This window comes from Coregonus clupeaformis, unplaced genomic scaffold (genome assembly GCF_020615455.1).
Source record: "Coregonus clupeaformis isolate EN_2021a unplaced genomic scaffold, ASM2061545v1 scaf0115, whole genome shotgun sequence".
Lineage (NCBI taxonomy): Eukaryota > Metazoa > Chordata > Actinopteri > Salmoniformes > Salmonidae > Coregonus > Coregonus clupeaformis.
Genome location: NW_025533570.1, coordinates 179,258 through 204,238, shown reverse-complemented (window position 1 = coordinate 204,238; position 24,981 = coordinate 179,258). Strand labels below are relative to the sequence as shown.

The following is a 24,981-nucleotide window of genomic DNA, read 5'->3' as shown; positions in this document are numbered from 1 at the left end:
ATGCAGATGTTTGCAGAGATAAGGGTGTGTGTTGGAACTTACTGTATTGGAACAGATGTGAACAACGGATTACGTGATTGGCTGCTGAGTCGTGCTGACATACTTTACACAGATTGCACCTTCACCCCTTCCTGCTTTTTCACAACCTGAGGCCAATGTTAACAAAGCAGATAACAGTGCAGAAATCAACAGGAGTGGAAAGGACTAATATCTAATACTGTGTCTGTCTAGGTTTTAAAACATTTATTTGTATTTGTTATTAAACTGTTTTAAACCTAATTTCCTGCAACGATGCATATTTTGACATGGCTATAGGCCTATGACCAAGGTGGAAAACAGGTCAGGTGTATTCAGGATGCTTTGAACATTGAACGAACACTCAAAATTTGACGACTTTGTTACTTTGTGATTTGACAGTGAGGTCCAAATGTATTTGGACAGTTACACATTGTTTGTAGTTTTGGCTCTGTACTTTGGATTTGAAATGATACAATGACTATGAGGTTAAAGTGCAGACTGTCATCTTTAATTTTAGGGTAGTCATCCATATCGGGTGAACCGTTTAGAAATTACAGCACGTTTTGTACATAGTCCCCCCATTTTAGGGACCAAAATGCATTTCTAGATCACAATGACTACATCAAGCTTGTGACTCTACAAACGTGTTGGATGCATTCGCTGTTAGCTTTGGTTGTGTTTCAGATAATTTTGTGCCCAATAGAAATTAATAGTAAATAATGCGTTGTCACTTTTATTGTAAATAAGAATAGAATATGTTTCTAAACACTTCTACATGAATGTGGATACAACCATGATTACGGATAATCATGAATGAATCGTGAATAATGATGTGTGAGAAAGTTACAGAGGCACAAAGATCATACCCATTACCCGGTTCACTTCCATGCTCGCTAAAGCCCGTGATAATGCTCGATGCTGCTGGCTGCTTGAGATGCTTCAGAAGCCAAGTTGATGGTAGGGACAGAATCCACTTTGAGAAGCAAATTCTTGCTAAAGGCCTCCTTCCATTGTTGATTGCCGTGGAAGTTCTCAGGGATGAAATGTGCCCCTCAGACTGCCGATTGACGAGTAGACGCCCAATTCGCCCGCCTCATTCTCACAAACTTATCCAACTTATTAGGACATTTTTCATTGCATGGCCAAAAACTTCACTAAACTATAAACTTCACTAAACACTAAAAAGTTTATCAAAAAGGAGATGATGAATAAAAATGCAATTGTTAGCTTGTTACTGTATACAGACAAACCCACAAGGACACGAAGGGTGAGAATGGCTTTGTATTTCCACACCGTGTGGCACTGACTGCGGGGCGTTATGGGATTGTTTCCGAAGATAGAGCTGATTTGGAGAAAACTTCAAACCCAACTTTTAGAACAACATTACAATATTATAAAAATGTATTTAAGACTTTGTAATTTTGGAATGTTTTCTTGGGTGCTCTAAGTTACTATTAAATGCATTTCTGGCGTTGAGAAATAGGTGCTACGCTCACATTAATATGAATCCACATGTTTTCTGTTATGTACTATTAGTTTGTGTGTCTTGCTCTTTGCAAAACGCTAGTCAGTTGGTTTTAGGAAGCTTTTGTAGGCCCGCGGATCAATTTCCAAAAATGAAAGAAGAAAAATCGGGGTCTCAATTTACTGTTGAGAGTTAGAATAGTCGAAAAAAACAAGGTGCATTTTCAAAATGTGGTTGTGCATCAGCAGGTATTCTCTTGTTATGTCACTCAATTAGCCAATGTCAGCTAACCTTTTTTAGATTGGTACGTTAGTCTAGCCAGCTATCTAAACTTGTAGTAATCTTGGTTGAAATTACCGACCGGGGGGCCTCCATTGATTTTGTTAGTGACTCTCACTCAGATATCATACACTGCTCAAAAAAATAAAGGGAACACTTAAACAACACATCCTAGATCTGAATGAATGAAATAATCTTATTAAATACTTTTTTCTTTACATAGTTGAATGTGCTGACAACAAAATCACACAAAAATTATCAATGGAAATCAAATGTATCAACCCATGGAGGTCTGGATTTGGAGTCACCCTCAAAATTAAAGTGGAAAACCACACTACAGGCTGATCCAACTTTGATGTAATGTCCTTAAAACAAGTCAAAATGAGGCTCAGTAGTGTGTGTGGCCTCCACGTGCCTGTATGACCTCCCTACAACGCCTGGGCATGCTCCTGATGAGGTGGCGGATGGTCTCCTGAGGGATCTCCTCCCAGACCTGGACTAAAGCATCCACCAACTCCTGGACAGTCTGTGGTGCAACATGGCGTTGGTGGATGGAGCGAGACATGATGTCCCAGATGGATTCAGGTCTGGGGAACGGGCGGGCCAGTCCATAGCATCAATGCCTTCCTCTTGCAGGAACTGCTGACACACTCCAGCGACATGAGGTCTAGCATTGTCTTGCATTAGGAGGAACCCAGGGCCAACCGCACCAGCATATGGTCTCACAATGGGTCTGAGGATCTCATCTCGGTACCTAATGGCAGTCAGGCTACCTCTGGCGAGCACATGGAGGGCTGTGCGGCCCCCCAAAGAAATGCCACCCCACACTATGACTGACCCACCGCCAAACCGGTCATGCTGGAGGATGTTGCAGGCAGCAGAACGTTCTCCACGGCGTCTCCAGACACTGTCACGTCTGTCACATGTGCTCAGTGTGAACCTGCTTTCATCTGTGAAGAGCACAGGGCGCCAGTGGTGAATTTGCCAATCTTGGTGTTCTCTGGCAAATGCCAAACGTCCTGCACGGTGTTGGGCTGTAAGCACAACCCCCACCTGTGGACGTCGCGCCCTCATACCACCCTCATGGAGTCTGTTTCTGACCGTTTGAGCAGACACATGCACATTTGTTGCCTGCTGGAGGTCATTTTGCAGGGCTCTGGCAGTGCTCCTCCTGCTCCTCTTTGCACAAAGGCGGAGGTAGTGGTCCTGCTGCTGGGTTGTTGCCCTCCTACGGCCTCCTCCACGTCTCCTGATGTACTGGCCTGTCTCCTAGTAGCGCCTCCATGCTCTGGACACTACGCTGACAGACACAGCAAACCTTCTTGCCACAGCTCGCATTGATGTGCCATCCTGGATGAGCTGCACTACCTGAGCCACTTGTGTGGGTTGTAGACTCCGTCTCATGCTACCACTAGAGTGAAAGCACCGCCAGCATTCAAATGTGACCAAAACATCAGCCAGGAAGCATAGGAACTGAGAAGTGGTCTGTGGTCACCACCTGCAGAACCACTTCTTTATTGGGGGTGTCTTGCTAATTGCCTATAATTTCCACCTGTTGTCTATTCCATTTGCACAACAGCATGTGAAATGTATTGTCAATCAGTGTTGCTTCCTAAGTGGACAGTTTGATTTCACAGAAGTGTGATTGACTTGGAGTTACATTGTGTTGTTTAAGTGTTCCCTTTATTTTTTTGAGCAGTGTATTAAAAACTGCTAAACATTTTCTCCACCCTATTGCAAAATGTGTAGGATTGCAGGAAATTTGCTTTAAAACTGCACATTTTTCTCTCTGCCACATGGAACAGTCAGTACAATTGCATGAAGTTAATTATAAAATTGCAAAATCTTCTCTCCACCCCATGGCAAAATGTGTAGACTGTAGCGAATTTGCTTAAAAATTGCAACATTTTCTTTACGCTGCATGGCAAAATGTATAGAATTGCAGGAAATTAACTCTAAAGTTTAAAAATGTCACTTAAGGCCCCCAAAAGGCTAGGGCCGGCTCTGGCTGCATGGGTTTGTATGGATGAGGGTACTAAGACCCACGAGCCACTGCGGCCCTTCATGATGAGTTCAGATTTTTTTGTGGCCCCCAACCCCTAATCAAAGTTTCCTACCCCTGTAATAGAGCATTGTGACTTTAAATCAAATCAAATTGTAAAATGTGTGGTAGTCAAAGAAGTTTAAAACGTTGTTCTTAAGCGAAGCAGTGAAATATAGTCCAAGTTAAATATATTAAAAATATCAGGTCTCACTACTATATCAACCTTATTACTTTGGAGTGTGGGGCAGTTAGATCACATATTTCATCACAAATAACTACACTCAGACTACTAGTTTCACTCAATAAGAGGTTTAGGCTATTATTTGGAGAGAGAAATATGATGATGCAGCTAAGTGGAAGAAGTTTGTTGGTGTTGAAGAATGTAGGCAGGTGTAGTAGAGGGAGTGGTTGTTTTATAAGTAGTTGATAGTAGCCTTCAGTGGGAGACTAGGTAGTAGTAGTACCATGTAGCCCAGAAGTACTAGTAGCAGTACATTGCAGTAGTAAAAGTTAACGTTTTAGATAGGTAGGCCATGGGTTAGCTATAGTAAGTGGGGTCGCTAATGTAGTTTGGTTAGTGAGTTGTTATAGCGGGTTAGTTTAATGAGTTGGGGTGAGCTGTATGCCTAGGTGCTCCCCCAGTGCTATAATATATTTATATTCTGATTTCAGATTTAAATAGCAGAGAAGTGGACAACAGAAGTGGTAAACATTTCTGTTGTTTTTAAAAGTCTGAAAATAAGTAATAACACAAGTTTATATTAACAGTTTTGCACTTTTCATGTAGCCTAATTTTGGCCAGATCCTACATCTGTATGTGTAAGACACAGCAACTGAGACTAGCTGGGATCAGGCTTTGATTTATGAAACACCATGAATGATACCGAGACCCAACTGAAAATGGATGGTTCACTCAGTAGGCTTTGTACACCAATTGAGCAGACTGACAGAGATGACTTTGTTGTCTAGAGATGTGCACAGGAGAGCATTCATATAGGATCCCAAAACTCATCATGTGACTAATTACCTTGATTGTTGTTATCCAATTAGGCGGTTCATAATTTGATGCTCCTCCAAGTTAACATTTGCATAATTAGATAATGTCTTGTTTTTTACCCATTAAGATTAATGTAAATGCTCTCAAGGATCAAATGAAGTGCTATCATCCTAGAAAATCTGATTAGATTCAGCAATTTGTCTTTTACACCTTTTGAATTTCAAAGCATTTATTTGTGATTTGTTTGGCATTTTTCTTTGCAATGCTTGTAATTAGTGGGAGTGATGGGAGGAGAGGGTGACAGAGACAGATAGAGTTTCACAGGATGTGGCTGATCTTACTGTCCTGACTCTCATTATTGGGTTGTGGTGTCAGAGGCTCCTTGTGTGGATGTGTCTATGAGTCATCTGATAGGATGCTGATTAATGACTCTTCTAAGGAATAAACATTCTAAGGATTTTTTATCCTGAAGGATGGGAGCTACATTATACTGCTTTGAGTTGACTTTATGTTGAGAGTCAATCCAAACACATACTGTATAATAATTTAGTTCTGTTGATGATTTTTTAGTAATCAGTATTTGTAGGTGTAGCCTAATAATTGATAAGGATTTTAACTTTTTCCTACCCTCAGTCTTTCTTTGTTGTTAGTAACTTTCTTTTTACCAAGACATGTAGGAGTCCTTACCCTTTTTACCAAGACATGTAGGAGTCCTTACCCTTTCTACCAAGACATGTAGGAGTCCTTACCCTTCTTACGAAGACATGTAGGAGTCCTTACCCTTTCTACCAAGACATGTAGGAGTCCTTACCCTTCTTACGAAGACATGTAGGAGTCCTTACCCTTTCTACCAAGACATGTAGGAGTCCTTACCCTTTTTACCAAGACATGTAGGAGTCCTTACCCTTTATACCAAGACATGTAGGAGTCCTTACCCTTTTTACCAAGACATGTAGGAGTCCTTACCCTTTATACCAAGACATGTAGGAGTCCTTACCCTTCTTTATTTATCTCTCTCTCCTCTCCAAGGCTAAACCACTAAGGAAACTGATCCAGCAGACCTTCAAACAATTTGCCAACCTAAACGATGAACAGAGCATTCACAAGTTCTTTGAGATCCTGTCTCCCATTTACAGATTCGACAAGGAATGTTTTAAATGTGCCCTTGGGGTAAGTAGCAACTGATAGACACTTCACTGTCCCACTGAGATAACCGTTGGCTGTCATCAGGGAAACCCTGGCTGGCAGTGTTCGAGATAGGAAGAGCTCAGCTCAGTAGCCTTCATGGCATTTCACAGTGACACCTGCTGGGCATGACAAACACTGTTGCTTCTTTCATATGTCTGTCTGTCTGTCTGTCCCGCCTATCTCTGTGTCTGTCTGTCTGTGTGTATGTCCTGCCTGTCTCTGTGTCCATATCTCCGTCTGTCTGTGTGTATGTCCTGCCTGTCTCTGTGTCCATATCTCTGTCTGTCTTCTAGTCTAGTTGGATTATCTCTGTGGAGCTTGCTATTGGACCTGAGGAGGGCATCAGCTACCTGACAGACAAAGGATCAACTGTGAGTACTGCTGATTTATCAAGTCTTTCCTTTATTCACCTTTTATTCACATTCTTCCGTACATTCTGTATAATTGCATTTCCTACCCAATTCAGGTCTTATTCAGTCATTCAGTGATGTTCAGGCTAGCCAGGAAGATGATTACCAGCATGGATGTTTCATTCTGTGCTTTCTGTTCTGTCCGTGTGTTCAGCCGACCCATCTGGCCAACTTCACCCAGGTACAGACCATCCAGTACTCCAGCACAGAGGACAAGGTGCGCCAGGGGATGCTGCTGCTCAATGTGGCTGGAGCCCCTGAGGTACAGTATGGCCTTGTGTGTGTGTGTGTGTGTCTGACTCTGTCTGTCTGTCTGACTCTGTCTGTCTGTCTGACTGTCTGTCTGTCTGACTGTCTGTCTGTCTGACTCTGACTGTCTGACTGTCTGTCTGTCTGTCTGTCTGACTCTGTCTGACTCTGTCTGTCTGTCTGACTGTCTGACTCTGACTGTCTGACTGTCTGTCTGTCTGTCTGTCTGACTCTGTCTGACTGTCTGATTGTCTGACTGTCTGTCTATCTGTCTGTCTGTCTGTCTGTCTGACTGTCTGACTCTGTCTGTCTGTCTGACTGTCTGACTGTCTGTCTGTCTATCTGACTGTCTGACTGTCTGACTGTCTGTCCATCTGTGTATCTGTGTGTGTCTGCAGCCTCTGACGGTGACCACAGCGTCTCTGAACACGGCAGAGAACATGGCTGACCTGATAGACGGATACTGTCGCCTGGTCAACGGAGCCTCCCAGTCTTTCATCGTCCGCGTTCAAAAGGGTACGCTAACACTGCTGCTGACACCTTTACACTGAATGTAGGGGGTTTTAGGCACATCCAAAATAATAACAGGATCTGGACAAAAAGAAGGTCCGACACATAGAGAAAAGGGGAATGTCTGAAAAACAGTGAGCAGACATTCCCTTTTTCCTCTGTGTACTGACAGTTCACACTGACTCCCATGCAATTACACATCTATATACACAACAATTACACAATACACATCTATATACACATTAATTACACTATACACATCTATATACACATCAATTACACAATACAAGTCTATACACATCAATTACACAATAACGTCTATATACACATCAATTACACAATAACGTCTATATACACATCAATTACACAATAACGTCTATATACACATCAATTACACAATAACGTCTATATACACATCAATTACACAATAACGTCTATATACACATCAATTACACAATAACGTCTATATACACATCAATTACACAATAACGTCTATATACACATCAATTACACTATACATGAAAAGCAAACACAAAACACGAAAAGCAAAACACAATCATATGAAACAAACACATTCTTCAGTAAGTGAGCCCACATTCATCCACGACCTCATATGTTTTGTGACCGATTTTCATTTGAGATTATAGATTTGGTATTAATGTTGTAATTAGCATCATGTTTTTCCAGTAAATCAGCCCAGTAATAAACACATGGCTTCATGAGATTAGATTAGATCAGATCAGTTATAGAGCTGTTGAGGGACTGCCATTTCATTTCTCCACTCCACATTTCTCCAAATCAAATTGCCCGGAAACAACTTTCACTAACATTAATTTCACTCAATGAATTCCGTCTTTTTAAAACATGAATGAATTCACTAGGGAGAAAGAAGCATCCATTTAAGGCATAGGCTTTTAGGGGCTCTTCTCTGCTTAAGGCTCATATATGAAATAATGTTACATATTTGATGTCTCATAGTGTTAAATTATATTAATAATGATGAATATGTGAATGTGGGCATTAGAATGGATCCTGTTGATGGACTGTAACTCTACTGCTAAACCTACATCTCCTAACTGCCTCTAACAATCACCAACAGAGGGAGAGAGAGCGCTACCTTCAATCCCAAAGTCCACCCCAAAGTAAGTACACATCTCTCTCTCTCTCTCTCTCTCTCTCTCTCTCTCTCTCTCTCTCTCTCTCTCTCTCTCTCTCTCTCTCTCTCTCTCTCTCTCCTCTCCACTCTATCTCTCCTCTCTATCTCTCTTCTTTCTCTCCTCTCTCTCTCTCTCTCTTTCATCTGGAAAGTTTCTTCCAGACAGCAGATCAGGTTTCAGTCAGGTGCTCTGAAAACCAACACAAGCCTTGCTCTGCTCCTACCGCTTCTTATGGCTGAATCATGAGGAATTTGTCTGACCCTGTTTAGAGTTCCCGTCCCCGCCCCTCTGACCCCCCAACCCACCAACCCCCCCTTTAACCATATCCTCTTGGAAGTGGTGAAGGGCCTACTTATCTGGATCCCCCCCTGCAGTACCCCTGCCAAACATGCCCTGCCAGTGAATGGAATGGTCCTGGGACTGTCTATAATAGAGTCCAGTCATAGTGTCACAGTGTGGACAGGCCAGTCAGTCTGTCTGTCTGTCTGTCTGTCTGTCTGTCTGTCTGTCTGTCTGTCTGTCTGTCTGTCTGTCTGTCTGTCTGTCTGTCTGTCTGTCTGTCTGTTCTGTCTGTTCTGTTCTGTTGTCTGGTGACTGGAGGAACTATCCTTTCACTGGAAAATGTACAGCAATCATCTGTTCAAACCTTTATTCCACAGGGTCTCCAACCATGAGAAACGTCTGGATGGGGGGGTCCGGACAAGGGTTGCGTGTGTCTCAGGTAGGACCTTCTCGCTTTCTCTTTCTCCTTTCACATCTCCTGGGTTTGGTGTCAGATGAGGTTTGGTGTCAGATGAGGTTTGGTGTCAGATTAGGTTTGGTGTCAGATAGGGGTTGGTATTGTACTGGGACTGTGAAGCTGTTGATACATTGTCTTGTTGGGCTTTGCCATGATAACAAAACATCTTTCCACACAGAAGCCTTTGCTGAAATCAGTATTTGCCATGTTAACTATCCCATAATTCACTCGTTTGTTACTGCATGCAGGGGTGACAGACAGGATGCAGAGATGTCAGTAGAATACTCATGATAATTGACAGCACTTTGATGCGCCGATGAAGTTGAACACTTTTAGTATGAGTAGAATAGTAAAAGGAGATATATATTTCTACACAATGTTCATGACAGCCTAGTAGACTGTTGAAGCCCCTTACAGCACCGCTGTGCCTCTGCGCACAAGCTAGCTACATTACATGTTACTGTCGTCTTCCTTCTGCCCACTGTTCCTATCTGGCAATGCCTAGGTTGCATCCCAAATGGCACCCTTTCCCCCTTGATAGGGCACTACTTTCGACCAGGGCCCATAGGGATCTGGTCAAAAGTAGTGCACTATATGCAGTAGGGGATAGGGTGCCATTTAGACACATCCCTAGTAATTATCCCATTAGGGTACCCTGCCGCTGACACAGTCCCATGACTGCTGCACCATGACAGAACAACGTGAGGAGATTTTTCTATCTTTGTTGAAGGTTTACTGTCACACGTGTGAAGGAAAGCACGTAAACCGCAAACAACATGGTGTGTCCCAAGCATATCAGAACAGCAGAGCCTGAACGTTGGTTAAGAAACAAGACGTTTTTAGACGTGACCCCATCCAACAAACACGGTTGAGGCAGACCAGAGAACATTGCTGAATTGTCTGTTTTTCTTGTGTAAGGGCATAAAATAGAAGAGTGATGTGGTTTGGTGGTTATCTAGCTGATATACTAGTGCAGTCTGCCCTAGATGCTCACTGATACCAGTCTGTTATCAGACAGCTCTGTAAAACATCACTATGAATCAACCATTAGTCTGTTATCAGACAGCTCTGTAAAACATCACTATGAATCACCCCTCAGTCTGTTATCAGACAGCTCTGTAAAACATCACTATGAATCAACCATCAGTCTGTTATCAGACAGCTCTGTAAAACATCACTATGAATCACCCCTCAGTCTGTTATCAGACAGCTCTGTAAAACATCACTATGAATCAACCATCAGTCTGTGTAACGATCCCGGCAGTCTGAGTCGGGTCCGGTCTGTGTACTAGTTTTTCTGCTCGTGATCTCCAGTTTCCCGAGGGTTCTGGAACGCTCCCTGCCTGGTTGCCGGGCAACGTTGCTAGGCGGGAGCTCTCTTGATTTCCGCACCTGCATCCCATCAGCAATCTGCACACCTGGTCCTGATCATCACCCTTCTTAGGCTCTGGCCTAACATCCATTCCCTGCCGGATCGTTAGCCATGAACAGTATGTTTATCAGCGGATCAGTCTTAGAGCTTAGAGCATTAGTTTTGTTGTTTTGCACCTTGTTTGCTTGTTGTATGCTTACCTCCGTTTTGTTCTCCCTGCAGTCACTCGTCCGGAACCTTCACCCAACCTCTGCCTGATGGTCGGCGGCTGCCGAGCCATCATTGGACCAACTACTGCACCCTCAACAACTCATCCACGCCGCCCGCTCTGTTCCCTGGATTATTCAGCAGCACTCGTGGATCAGTTAAATAAACACTCACCTTTGACACCACTTACCTTGTCCTGGTCTGCTTCTGGGTTCTGGCTTAGTAAACCGTGACAGAACGATCCGGCCAGTAATGAACCCAGCGGACCTGGACTCTGTTCGCCATGCCATTACCCATCAGGAGAAGATGTTGGGCCATCATAGCACGGAGCTACAGGAGATCGCGTTGGCAGTTCGGAACCTTTCTACCGGTCTGACGGAGGTCCAGAACCAGCGCAAGTTTCCGGTGGACGATCCACTACCGGTTTCACCCATCTCGCCTGCCGCGTCTGGAGCTGTGTCCTTCCGTGAGCCCAAGGTTCCGACGCCGGATAAATATGAGGGGGAGCTGGGAAGATGCCGTTCTTTCCTTATGCAGTGTGGGTTAGTGTTCGATCTACAGCCCTACTCTTATGCCACAGACAAGGCTAGGATAGCCTTTGTGATTGAGTTGCTGCGTGGTCGAGCGCTGGAGTGGGCTTCAGCCGTTTGGGAACGACAAGACCCCTGCATGGCTTCATACCAGGGGTTCACGGCCGAGATGAGGAAGCTCTTCGACCATTCCGTCCGAGGGAGGGACGCAGCTAGGCGCCTGTTTTCGCTTCACCAAGGAACTCGCAGCGTGGCCGACTTCGTGATCGAGTTCAAGACGTTGGCTGTGGAGAGTGGGTGGAATGAGGAGTCTCTGCAAGCGGCCTTTTACCAGGGTCTGTCGGAGCAGCTCAAGGATGAGTTGATCTCCTATCCGGAGCCTAGTGACCTGGACAGCTTGGTAGCCTTGTCTATTCGGGTGGATAATCGAGTCCGAGAGCGAAGGAGGGAGAAGCAATGGGGTCCGTCCAATCGATCAGCTTCTCAGGTTCCAGTCGGGTCGGGGATTGGACCAGAATACGTCGATCATCGTCCACCACACAGGATTAGTGGAGAGGTCCTGTCTCCCGATTCTGAACCAATGCAAGTAGGGCGGCACGGGTTAACCAAGGAGGAACGCCAACTCAGACGTGGACTAACTGTTGCCTCTACTGTGGTGGTTCGGGACATTACCTCGCCACCTGTTCCCGGCGGTCGTCAAACTGCGCGGCTCGCTAAAGTTGGGAGGACTTTTAGCGAGCCAGTTTCGACCTCTCAATACCTCTGTCAGACCCCGTTTCCCGGCTACCCTTGTGAACAGGAATCAGAGCTTAGCGATTAACGCTTTTATCGATTCAGGTGCCGATGGAAGCTTTCTTGATGCCGAGTTGGTGGAACAGCTGGGGCTTTCCAAGGAGCAATTGCCGGAAGCCATTGAAGCGACCACTCTGAACGGCAGTAGTCTGGCACGTATCACGATGAGGACTGAACCGGTTAAGATGCTGTTGTCGGGGAATCATTCGGAGATGATTTCATTCTTCATTCTGCCGTCTTCCCATGTTCCTCTGGTCCTTGGATACCCCTGGCTGAAGGAACACAATCCCACGTTCGATTGGGTGACGGGCAAGGTAACGAGTTGGAGCCTTGATTGTCATGCTAACTGTCTCAAGACTGCCTGTCCCCATTCGGTTCCCAGTCAGGTGATTGAGGCTAAACCCCCAGATTTGTCCCTGGTTCCCGAGACATATCACGATTTGGGGGAAGTGTTCAGTAAGCAGAAGGCTCTGTCACTCCCTCCCCACCGACCATATGATTGTGCCATCAACCTGTTCCCTGGAGCTGTCTACCCCAAGGGAAGGTTATACAGTATCTCCCGCCCTGAACGTGAGGCTTTGGAGACCTACATCAAGGAGTCCCTAGCTGCTGGTCTCGTTCGTCCCTCGTCATCACCCCTGGGGGCAGGATTCTTCTTTGTGGGTAAGAAGGATGGCTCTCTTCGACCGTGTATTGATTATCGGGGGTTGAATGACATCACGGTCAAGAACAAGTATCCCCTGCCCTTGATGAGTTCTGCCTTCGACTCCTTACAGGGTGCTACGGTGTTCACCAAGCTAGACCTACGCAATGCGTATCACATGGTCCCGGATCAGAGAGGGAGACGAGTGGTTGACGGGTTTCAATACACCGATGGGTCACTTCGAGTATCAGGTGATGCCGTTTGGACTGACCAATGCTCCAGCGGTATTCCAGAGTATGGTGAACGACGTCCTGAGAGATATGATCGGTCTCTTTGTGTTTGTTTACCTGGATGACATTCTGATCTTCTCGAAGGAACCTTCCGACCACGTCCAGCATGTCCGGCAGGTTCTGCAGCGATTGTTGGAGAATCGCCTGTTCGTGAAGGCCGAGAAGTGCGAGTTTCACGCCCACACGACATCCTTTCTCGGGTACATCATCTCCAGGGGAGAGATTAGGATGGACCAGGAGAAGGTTAGAGCGGTTCTGGAATGGGCCCAGCCCGGTACGAGATTGCAGCTCCAGAGATTTTTGGGGTTTGCGAATTTCTACCGCAGATTCATCCGGGATTACAGCCGTGTGGCCGCTCCGTTAACTGCCTTGACTTCCAGTATCAGGAGCTTCAAGTGGAATCCGGAGGCGGATCGAGCGTTTCTGGATTTGAAGAGGCGATTCACCAACGCACCGATTCTCTCTCAACCGGACACGGCCCGTCAGTTCGTCGTTGAAGTGGACGCGTCTGATGTGGGAGTTGGCGCCATCCTGTCGCAGCGATGCTCCACGGACAGTAAACTCCATCCCTGCGCCTACTACTCTCGTCGCCTTTCGCCTGCGGAGAGGAATTACGATGTGGGTAACCGGGAGCTTCTCGCGGTGAAACTTGCCTTGGAGGAGTGGCGCCACTGGTTGGAGGGGGCGGAGCAACCGTTTATTGTCTGGACTGACCACAAGAATCTTGCTTACGTGCAATCGGCTAGACGTCTCAACTCCCGTCAGGCCAGGTGGGCGTTGTTTTTCGGACGATTCAATTTTTTCCCTGACGTTCCGACCTGGATCTAAGAACGGCAAGGCGGACGCCTTGTCTCGGATGTTCTCCAAGACGGAGGAGAGTGGGTCCAAGACCGAGACAATTCTCCCCCGGAACTGCGTCGTGGGAGCTGTTAGGTGGAAGATTGAGGAGGAGGTGATGGCGGCCCTTCGGACGCAGCCCGGTCCCGGTAACGGTCCATCCGGTCGGTTGTTTGTGCCTGAGTCGGTTCGTCCTGCGGTCCTCAAATGGTCCCACGCCAGCAAGATGGCTTGTCACCCTGGCGTGGCTCGGACGATGGCGTTTCTTCGCAGACGCTTTTTGGTGGCCTGCCATGGCCGAGGATACTCGGGGTTATGTTGCTGCCTGTCCAGTGTGTGCGCAGAATAAGAGTACCAATCGGCCCAGCTCTGGACTACTTCACCCCCCTTCCTATTCCCCGGCGACCATGGTCGCATCTGGCCCTGGACTTTGTCACTGGGTTGCCCGCTTCTGAGGGGAACACGGTCGTTCTGACTATCGTGGACAGATTCAGCAAGTTCGCCCACTTTGTGCCAATTGCCAAGCTTCCCTCTGCCTCGGAGACGTCCGAGATCCTGGTTAGGGAGGTTTTCAGGGTCCACGGTTTGCCCAGTGATATCGTTTCCGACCGTGGCCCTCAGTTTACCTCTGCTGTCTGGAAGTCCTTCTGTTTGGCCATTGGAGCTACAGTCAGTCTCACATCTGGTTTTCACCCCCAATCTAATGGTCAGGCGGAGAGAGCCAACCAGAAGATGGAATCCACGCTACGCTGCCTGGTCTCTTCCAACCCCACCTCCTGGGTCTCTCAGTTGCCTTGGGTTGAGTATGCCCACAATACTCTCCCTACATCTGCCACTGGGATGTCTCCCTTCCAGTGCCTGTATGGCTACCAACCTCCCTTGTTCCCTTCTCAGGAGAAGGAGCTCTCAGTGCCTTCTGTTCAGGCCCATATTCGTCGTTGCCACCGGACCTGGCATCGGGCCAGAAAGGCACTCCCTTAGAGTTTCGGACCGGTATCAGCTCCAGGCGAATCGTCGCCGGATCCCCGCTCCCACCTATACCATCGGAGATAGGGTCTGGTTGGCCACACGGGATCTTCCTTTACGGACTGAGTCTAGGAAGTTGTTGCCAAGTTCATTGGTCCGTTTGTGGTGGAGAAGGTGATCAATCCGGTGGCAGTTCGACTCAAACTCCCGAGGACGCTCAGAGTCCATCCCACCTTTCATGTCTCCTGCCTCAAGCCTGTTTTCCTCAGTCCTCTGTTGCCTCCTCCGCCTCCTCCTCCTCCTCCTCGGATGATCGGAGGTGGTCCTGCCTACACGGTGCGACGCATCATGGATTCCAGACGGCGGGGCCGGGGTTTCCAGTATCTCGTGGACTGGGAGGGGTATGGTCCTGAAGAGAGGAGTTGGATTCCGCGGCGACAGATCCTAGATGCTGACCTCATTCGTGACTTCTACCGCCTCCATCCTGGCGCTCCGGGAGTCCGCCCGGTGGCGTTCGTCGGAGGGGGGGTACTGTAACGATCCCGGCAGTCTGAGTCGGGTCCGGTCTGTGTACTAGTTTTTCTGCTCGTGATCTCCAGTTTCCCGAGGGTTCTGGAACGCTCCCTGCCTGGTTGCCGGGCAACGTTGCTAGGCGGGAGCTCTCTTGATTTCCGCACCTGCATCCCATCAGCAATCTGCACACCTGGTCCTGATCATCACCCTTCTTAGGCTCTGGCCTAACATCCATTCCCTGCCGGATCGTTAGCCATGAACAGTATGTTTATCAGCGGATCAGTCTTAGAGCTTAGAGCATTAGTTTTGTTGTTTTGCACCTTGTTTGCTTGTTGTATGCTTACCTCCGTTTTGTTCTCCCTGCAGTCACTCGTCCGGAACCTTCACCCAACCTCTGCCTGATGGTCGGCGGCTGCCGAGCCATCATTGGACCAACTACTGCACCCTCAACAATTTATCCACGCCGCCCGCTCTGTTCCCTGGATTATTCAGCAGCACTCGTGGATCAGTTAAATAAACACTCACCTTTGACACCACTTACCTTGTCCTGGTCTGCTTCTGGGTTCTGGCTTAGTAAACCGTGACAGTCTGTTATCAGACAGCTCTGTAAAACATCACTATGAATCAACCATCAGTCTGTTATCAGACAGCTCTGTAAAACATCACTATGAATCACCCATCAGGACCAGATCAGGCCGATGGCACAAATTACACCCAACGTTACGTTTCACCTGCCAGCCAAGGACTGTCTGACTCTGGCAATACATCCTCACCCCACAGCACCTCATCTATCACCTTAACACTGTGTGTGTGTGTGTGTGTGTGTGTGTGTGTGTGTGTGTGTGTGTGTGTGTGTGTGTGTGTGTGTGTGTGTCCGTCCTCTCCTCCCCATCTCTCCAGTTTAAATGTCACAGAGCACTTCCCTCAGTCTCTGGACCGCATCACAGTAGAATGTTAATGACTCTACTGGGTGAGTGTCAAATAGAGAGCTGATTGAGAGGGTGGATGGAGCAGGGTGGAGCAGGGGACAGACAGGCCTGTGTGCATATGGCCCCATTGACACAGCACACTGGCAGAACACTCAGAAATAATAGAGAGATGCTTGTGTGAAACTCAAGTCCCCCAATATGATCAAATCAAATCAAATGTTATTGGCCACATGCGCCGAATACAACAGGTGCAGACATTACAGTGAAATGCTTACTTACAGCCCTTAACCAACAGTGCATTTATTTTTAATAAAAAAGTAAAATAAAACAACAACAAAAAAGTGTTGAGAAAAAAAGAGCAGAAGTAAAATAAAATAACAGTAGGGAGACTATATATACAGGGGGGTACCGGTGCAGAGTCAATGTGCGGGGGCACCGGCTAGTTGAGGTAGTTGAAGTAATATGTACATGTGGGTAGAGTTAAAGTGACTATGCATAAATAATTAACAGAGTAGCAGCAGCGTAAAAAGGATGGGGTGGGGGGCAGTGCAAATAGTCCGGGTAGCCATGATTAGCTGTTCAGGAGTCTTATGGCTTGGGGGTAGAAGCTGTTGAGAAGTCTTTTGGACCTAGACTTGGCACTCCGGTACCGCTTGCCGTGCGGTAGCAGAGAGAACAGTCTATGACTAGGGTGGCTGGAGTCTTTGACAATTTTGAGGGCCTTCCTCTGACACCGCCTGGTATAGAGGTCCTGGATGGCAGGAAGCTTGGCCCCAGTGATGTACAGTGGGGAAAAAAAGTATTTAGTCAGCCACCAATTGTGCAAGTTCTCCCACTTAAAAAGATGAGAGAGGCCTGTAATTTTCATCATAGGTACACGTCAACTATGACAGACAAAATGAGATTTTTTTTCCAGAAAATCACATTGTAGGATTTTTAATGAATTTATTTGCAAATTATGGTGGAAAATAAGTATTTGGTCAATAACAAAAGTTTCTCAATACTTTGTTATAAACCCTTTGTTGGCAATGGCACAGGTCAAACATTTTCTGTAAGTCTTCACAAGGTTTTCACACACTGTTGCTGGTATTTTTGCCCATTCCTCCATGCAGATCTCCTCTAGAGCAGTGATGTTTTGGGGCTGTCGCTGGGCAACACAGACTTTCAACTCCCTCCAAAGATTTTCTATGGGGTTGAGATCTGGAGACTGGCTAGGCCACTCCAGGACCTTGAAATGCTTCTTACGAAGCCACTCCTTCATTGCCCGGGCGGTGTGTTTGGGATCATTGTCATGCTGAAAGACCCAGCCACGTTTCATCTTCAATGCCCTTGCTGATGGAAGGAGGTTTTCACTCAAAATCTCACGATACATGGCCCCATTCATTCTTTCCTTTACACGGATCAGTCGTCCTGGTCCCTTTGCAGAAAAACAGCCCCAAAGCATGATGTTTCCACCCCCCATGCTTCACAGTAGGTATGGTGTTCTTTGGATGCAACTCAGCATGCTTTGTCCTCCAAACACGACCGAGTTGAGTTTTTACCAACAAGTTCTATTTTGGTTTCATCTGACCATATGACATTCTCCCAATCCTCTTCTGGATCATCCAAATGCACTCTAGCAAACTTCAGACGGGCCTGGACATGTACTGGCTTAAGCAGGGGGACACGTCTCGCACTGCAGGATTTGAGTCCCTGGCGGCGTAGTGTGTTACTGATGGTAGGCTTTTTACTTTGGTCCCAGCTCTCTGCAGGTCATTCACTAGGTCCCCCGTGTGGTTCTGGGATTTTTGCTCACCGTTCTTGTGATCATTTTGACCCCACGGGGTGAGATCTTGCGTGGAGCCCCAGATCGAGGGAGATTATCAGTGGTCTTGTATGTCTTCCATTTCCTAATAATTGCTCCCACAGTTGATTTCTTCAAACCAAGCTGCTTACCTATTGCAGATTCAGTCTTCCCAGCCTGGTGCAGGTCTACAATTTTGTTTCTGGTGTCCTTTGACAGCTCTTTGGTCTTGGCCATAGTGAAGTTTGGAGTGTGACTGTTTGTGGTTGTGGACAGGTGTCTTTTATACTGATAACAAGTTCAAACAGGTGCCATTAATACAGGTAACGAGTGGAGGACAGAGGAGCCTCTTAAAGAAGAAGTTACAGGTCTGTGAGAGCCAGAAATCTTGCTTATTTGTAGGTGACCAAATACTTATTTTCCACCATAATTTGCAAATAAATTCATTAAAAATCCTACAATGTGATTTTCTGGATTTTTTTTTCTCAATTTGTCTGTCATAGTTGACGTGTACCTATGATGAAAATTACAGGCCTCTCTCATCTTTTTAAGTGGGAGAACTTGCACAATTGGTGGCTGACTAAATACTTTTTTTCCCCACTGTACTGGGCCGTACGCACTACACTCTGTAGTGCCTTGCGGTCGGAGGCCAAGCAGTTGCCATACCAGGCGGTGATGCAACCAGTCAGGATGCTCTCGATGGTGCAGCTGTAGAATTTTTTGAGGATCTGAGGACCCATGCCGAATCTTTTCAGTCTCCTGAGGGGGAATAGGCTTTGTCGTGCCCTCTTCACGACTGTCTTGGTGTGTTTGGACCATGATAGTTCGTTGGTGATCAGGCCTACCACTGTTGTGTCGTCGGCAAACTTAATGATGGCGTTGGAGTCGTGCCTGGCCATGCAGTCATGGGTGAACAGGGAGTACAGGAGGGGACTGAGCACGCACCCCTGAGGAGCACGCACCCCTGAGGGGCCCCCGTGTTGAGGATCAGTGTGGCAGATGTGTTGTTACCTACCCTTACCACCTGGGGGCGGCCCGTCAGGAAGTCCAGGATCCAGTTGCAGAGGGAGGTGTTTAGTCCCAGGATCCTTAGCTTAGTGATGAGCTTTGAGGGCACTATGGTGTTGAATGCTGAGCTGTAGTCAATGAATAGCATTCTCACGTAGGTGTTCCCCTTGTCCAGGTGGGAAAGGGCAGTGTGGAGTGCAATAGAGATTGCATCATCTGTGGATCTGTTGGGGCGGTATGCAAATTGGAGTGGGTCTAGGGTTTCTGGGATAATGGTGTTGATGTGAGCCATGACCAGCCTTTCAAAGCGCTTCATGGCTACAGACGTCAGTGCTACGGGTCGGTAGTCATTTAGGCAGGTTACCTTAGTGTCCTTGGGCACGGGGACTATGGTGGTCTGCTTGAAACATGTTGGTATTACAGACTCAGTCAGGGACATGTTGAAAATGTCAGTGAAGACACTTGCCAGTTGGTCAGCACATGCTCGGAGTACACGTCCTGGTAATCCGTCTGGCCCTGCGGCCTTGTGAATGTTGACCTGCTTAAAAGTCTTACTCACATTGGCTACGGAGAGCGTGATCACATAGTCATCCGGAACGGCTGGTGCTCTCATGCATGCTTCAGTGTTGCTTGCCTCGAAGCGAGCATAGAAGTGGTTTAGCTCGTCTGGTAGGCTTGTGTCACTGGGAAGCTCGCGGCTGTGCTTCCCTTCGTAGTCTGTAATAGTTTTCAAGCCCTGCCACATCCGACGAGCGTCAGAGCCGGTGTAGTATGATTCAATCTTAGTCCTGTATTGACTCTTTGCCTGTTTGATGGTTCGTCATGATGGCACATGATGGTACTGGGGAGAAGTCTTGTTGTGGCACCCTATTCCCTATATAATGGCACCCTATTCCCTATATAGTGCACTACTTTGGACCCTGGTCTAAAGTAGTGCACTACATAGGAAATAGGGTGCTGACGACCCATGCTAGATGTGCTCAGGCATCACTGTAGTTTGATGTACTCTCATGTTGTATATCTCTCTTATTCTCTGACATTACGTTGTTATTATGACACTATAAGGTCGTGCAGGGTTCAGTTGATATAGTTCTGATGCAGAATGTTTAGATGAAAGTTGGCAGGGTCTTAGAAGTGTTTGTTTTCCTCTCTTCTCTGAGTGGTCATGGACTTTGTATGACCCTGATCAAATGAAATGTCTCTGCAGACTTTGTATGACCCTGATAAAATGAAATCTCTCTGCAGACTTTGATGAACCTGATAAAATGAAATCTCTCTGCAGACTTTGTATGACCCTGATTAAATGAAATATCTCTGCAGACTTCGTATGACCCTGATAAAATGAAATATCTCTGCAGAGGATGTAACAAAATAATTCAGCTCAACACAAAAACTGCACCGGGACTTCCATTCCAATGTTGCTCAACTGACTGAGACGCTCTCTGAAGTTACGTTTAGTCCTTCTTCTCCTAAACCTTTAGTTTCTCTGTTATTTGCTCGTGTGTGTGTGTGTGTGTGTGTGTGTGTGTGTGTGTGTGTGTGTGTGAGACCCTACTTACAGTGAGGTGTCTCTTTGACCTGAGTATGTTACTCACTTGGCAGCCTCTTACTATCAACACCCCTATCAATGTCTGGGGGAATCCCCTGAGAGCCAATAAGAAGTGGCTGCAACTTGGTTTTGACCTTTAAACGCATGTTATGTTGCTGTCAACTTTCTCTCAGAGGGCCAGTAAATGCCCTAACCTGTGTTTTTCTCCTCTCTCTCTCTCTCTCTCTCTCTCTCTCTCTCTCTCTCTCTCTCTCTCTCTCTCTCTCTCTCTCTCTCTCTCTCTCTCTCTCTCTCTCTCTCTCTCTCTCTCTCTCTCTCTCTCTCTCTCTCTCTCTCTCTCTCTCGCTCTCTCTCTCTCTCGCTCTCTCTCTCTCTCTCTCTCTCTCTCTCTCTCTCTCTCTCTCTGTCTCTCTCTCTCTTTCTCTCTCTCACTCTTTCTCTCTCTCTCTCTCTCTCTATCTCACTCTCTCTCTCTCTCTCTAACCTGTGCATGCTACCTACGTGGATTTGCAGGGGATTTAAATGGGGATGGTAAAATTAAACCTTTTGTCCCTTTCTTTTTCCCAGTTCCTAATCTGTGTGCTTGTGTATCTGTGTTATTAAACATAGGGCTTCTACAATGATATGCGGGGTCCTCCTTTTGTTTAGAAAGGGTCATATTATTCTGTCACTCTGTTTATATATTTGGGTACATTCTGACACTTTTCAGAGTGCTCTGATATTTTTGAGTAACCCTTATCTTGAGTATTTTCTTCATTCAGTAATAATGACACACTATCATAGCATTTCACAGCTTTTTAACACTAGTCATTAGTCAAATCAAATCATTTGACTGTTATCAGCAGCTTTTTTTCTTTATCTCAGCCTGCCGAAAGCAGGGCTGTCTCAACATTCCTCTTTTCCTGGAAACTGTTGCTTCTTCCTTAAAAGCAGAGCAGTCAGGATAGACAGGCTCACACAGTGACTCTGGAGTTACCCATGACTCAATCTGTTTTTCCTGTAGACCGTTCTCTGGGGGAAAAAAACTGTTGTCCCTCACTCCTCCTCCCCTCCTCCCCTCACTCAAATACCACTGCTGCTATTGGAGCACAGCTCAGACCTGAGGAACACATGGTGGGAGAACGCACAGAGAGGCATATCACAGAGCTGGGCTGTTTGTCGTATGTGTGGAGGGGGGGGGGTCGGGTTGTTGTTAAGGGTTAACAACTTTGAAATGGTGGGTTTTTGGAAAAGGTACTTTATTGTACTAAAGGTAAGTTAAGTACAAGTCTAGAGGTGGTTAAACAACTTAATGCCTAGCCTAACTCTTGTGTGTCATGTGGGACTATCCTGCTTAGATTCAGAATGCTGCTGTTAATTATCCTCACCCCTCTCTCTCTATTTCTCTCTATCTCTCTATTTCTCTCTCTCTCTATTTCTCTCTCTCTCTATTTCTCTTTCTCTCTCTCTATTTCACTCTCTCTGTCTCTCTCTGTCTCTCTCTCTGTCCCTCTCTCTGTCTCTCCCTCTCTCTCTCTATTTCTCTCTCTCTCTCAAACTGTTGGGCTCACCGTGTGTCACTCTCTTATTTCCACAGAGACTGACGACTATGCAGAGATCGTAGATGAGGAGGATACGTACACCATGCCCTCCAGTGAGTACCGTAGCATCTGTCAGACACGGAGTAAGCAAGGGATCATGTGCTGAGGAGGAGGGAGGCAGCGACAGGCAGCTGTGCTCGGTTTTAGAGTGGCTCTCAGTGGTGAGCTGCAGACCAAACTCCCCTGGAAGACCAGATGTTCTCTCCAGACCCTGAGTGCCTTTGAATCGTGGCCTCTAGTACACAGCCTTAACCCAGTTTGGAGAAGTGTGCCCCACTTTCTGATTGGTTGTTGTTACCACATTCCTTCCTGGAGTCATTGAGACTGGAGTTCTCTCAAAGCACCATAGCTACAGGGGTCAAGTTGTTGTTAGGTGTCTTTCAGTTCTTCATCTTTTATTTTCATGGTTAAGTTTTGTGTCTACTACTTTTGTAGCAGTTTTATTTGGATTGTTCTTCACTTAACTGGAATATACAGTGGGGAGAACAAGTATTTGATACACTGCCGATTTTGCAGGTTTTCCTACTTACAAAGCATGTAGAGGTCTGTAATTTTTATCATAGGTACACTTCAACTGTGAGAGACGGAATCTAAAACAAAAATCCAGAAAATCACATTGTATGATTTTTAAGTAATTAATTTGCATTTTATTGCATGACATAAGTATTTGATCACCTACCAACCAGTAAGAATTCCGGCTCTCACAGACCTGTTAGTTTTTCTTTAAGAAGCCCTCCTGTTCTCCACTCATTACCTGTATTAACTGCACCTGTTTGAACTCGTTACCTGTATAAAATACACCTGTCCACACACTCAATCAAACAGACTCCAACCTCTCCACAATGGCCAAGACCAGAGAGCTGTGTAAGGACATCAGGGATAAAATTGTAGACCTGCACAAGGCTGGGATGGGCTACAGGACAATAGGCAAGCAGCATGGTGAGAAGGCAACAACTGTTGGCGCAATTATTAGAAAATGGAAGAAGTTCAAGATGACGGTCAATCACCCTCGGTCTGGGGCTCCATGCAAGATCTCACCTCGTGGGGCATCAATGATCATGAGGAAGGTGAGGAATCAGCCCAGAACCACACGGCAGGACCTGGTCAATGACCTGAAGAGAGCTGGGACCACAGTCTCAAAGAAAACTATTAGTAACACACTACGCCGTCATGGATTAAAATCCTGCAGCGCACGCAAGGTCCCACTGCTCAAGCCAGCGCATGTCCAGGCCCGTCTGAAGTTTGCCAATGACCATCTGGATGATCCAGAGGAGGAATGGGAGAAGGTCATGTGGTCTGATGAGACAAAAATAGAGCTTTTTGGTCTAAACTCCACTCGCCGTGTTTGGAGGAAGAAGAAGGATGAGTACAACCCCAAGAACACCATCCCAACCGTGAAGCATGGAGGTGGAAACATCATTCTTTGGGGATGCTTTTCTGCAAAGGGGACAGGACGACTGCACCGTATTGAGGGGAGGATGGATGGGGCCATGTATCGCGAGATCTTGGCCAACAACCTCCTTCCCTCAGTAAGAGCATTGAAGATGGGTCGTGGCTGGGTCTTCCAGCATGACAACGACCCGAAACACACAGCCAGGGCAACTAAGGAGTGTCTCCGTAAGAAGCATCTCAAGGTCCTGGAGTGGCCTAGCCAGTCTCCAGACCTGAACCCAATAGAACATCTTTGGAGGGAGCTGAAAGTCCGTATTGCCCAGCGACAGCCCCGAAACCTGAAGGATCTGGAGAAGGTCTGTATGGAGGAGTGGGCCAAAATCCCTGCTGCAGTGTGTGCAAACCTGTTCAAGACCTACAGGGAACGTATGATCTCTGTAATTGCAAACAAAGGTTTCTGTACCAAATATTAAGTTCTGCTTTTCTGATGTATCAAATACTTATGTCATGCAATAAAATGCAAATTAATTACTTAAAAATCATACAATGTGATTTTCTGGATTTTTGTTTTAGATTCCGTCTCTCACAGTTGAAGTGTACCTATGATAAAAATTACAGACCTCTACATGCTTTGTAAGTAGGAAAACCTGCAAAATCGGCAGTGTATCAAATACTTGTTCTCCCCACTGTATGTTTGTCAGTTATTTTATGTTCATCTATAACTATTACTGTTCATAGAGAGTAGTTCACAAATAGCTAGAATCATATGTACACAGGGAATACCCAACACAGAGTGCATGAGGTGGATCTGTGGATCACTGTTAGTAGAATGAACTGGCTATGACTGTGACTGTGACTATGACTATGATTGTGACTGTGACTGTGACTGACTGTGATTGTGACTGCGACTGTGTGTTCTGCTGTCACTGCTGCTTTGACTGCTTATTCAAACAGTTTCCTCTCAACATTTCATTTTTCATGACATATCTGTCCTTTGTCCTACACTCTTAGAAAAAAAAGGTGCTATCTAGAACCTAAAATGGTTCTTCGGCTGTCCCCATAGGAGAATAGGAGAACCATAGGAGAACCCTTTGAATAACCCTTTTTGGTTTCAGGTAGAAAGGGTCTACATGGAACCCAAAAGGGTTCTACCTGAAACCAAAAACTGTTCTATCTGGAACCAAAAAGGGTTATCCTATGGGGACAGCGGAATAACCCTTTTGGTGTCACGCCCTGGCTCTGGGGACTCTTGTATGTTGAGCCAGGGTGTTAGTTTCTTTGTGTAGTGTCTATGTTTCGTTTCCTATGTTCTGTTCTAGGTTATGTGTTTCTATGTTGGCCGGGGTGGTTCTCAATCAGAGGCAACGAGAATCAGCTGTTGCTTGTTGTCTCTGATTGGGAACCATACTTAGGCAGCCTTTTGTGCACTTGTGATTCGTGGGATCTTGTTCCGTGTAGGTTTGTGTATGACCGAGGACTTCACGTTTCGTTTTGTTGTTTTGTTATTTGTATCGTGTTGCTAAGTACACTATTA

The 24,981-nt window shown here is 46.3% G+C and overlaps 1 protein-coding gene across 12 annotated transcripts in view; it reads left to right on the top strand.

Annotated features, from left to right (window-relative positions):
* LOC121543307 (focal adhesion kinase 1) overlaps positions 1–24,981 on the top strand; it is a 162,139-nt gene that overhangs the window by 80,173 nt on the left and 56,985 nt on the right. For all 12 annotated transcript variants that reach the window (XM_041853101.2, XM_041853091.2, XM_041853093.2 and 9 more), the window contains 7 exons: positions 5,833–5,973; positions 6,285–6,362; positions 6,556–6,663; positions 7,049–7,166; positions 8,260–8,302; positions 8,977–9,038; positions 22,052–22,108. In XM_041853101.2, coding sequence (XP_041709035.2) covers positions 5,833–5,973; positions 6,285–6,362; positions 6,556–6,663; positions 7,049–7,166; positions 8,260–8,302; positions 8,977–9,038; positions 22,052–22,108 — 607 coding nt within the window. The remainder of the gene's footprint in view (positions 1–5,832; positions 5,974–6,284; positions 6,363–6,555; positions 6,664–7,048; positions 7,167–8,259; positions 8,303–8,976; positions 9,039–22,051; positions 22,109–24,981) is intronic.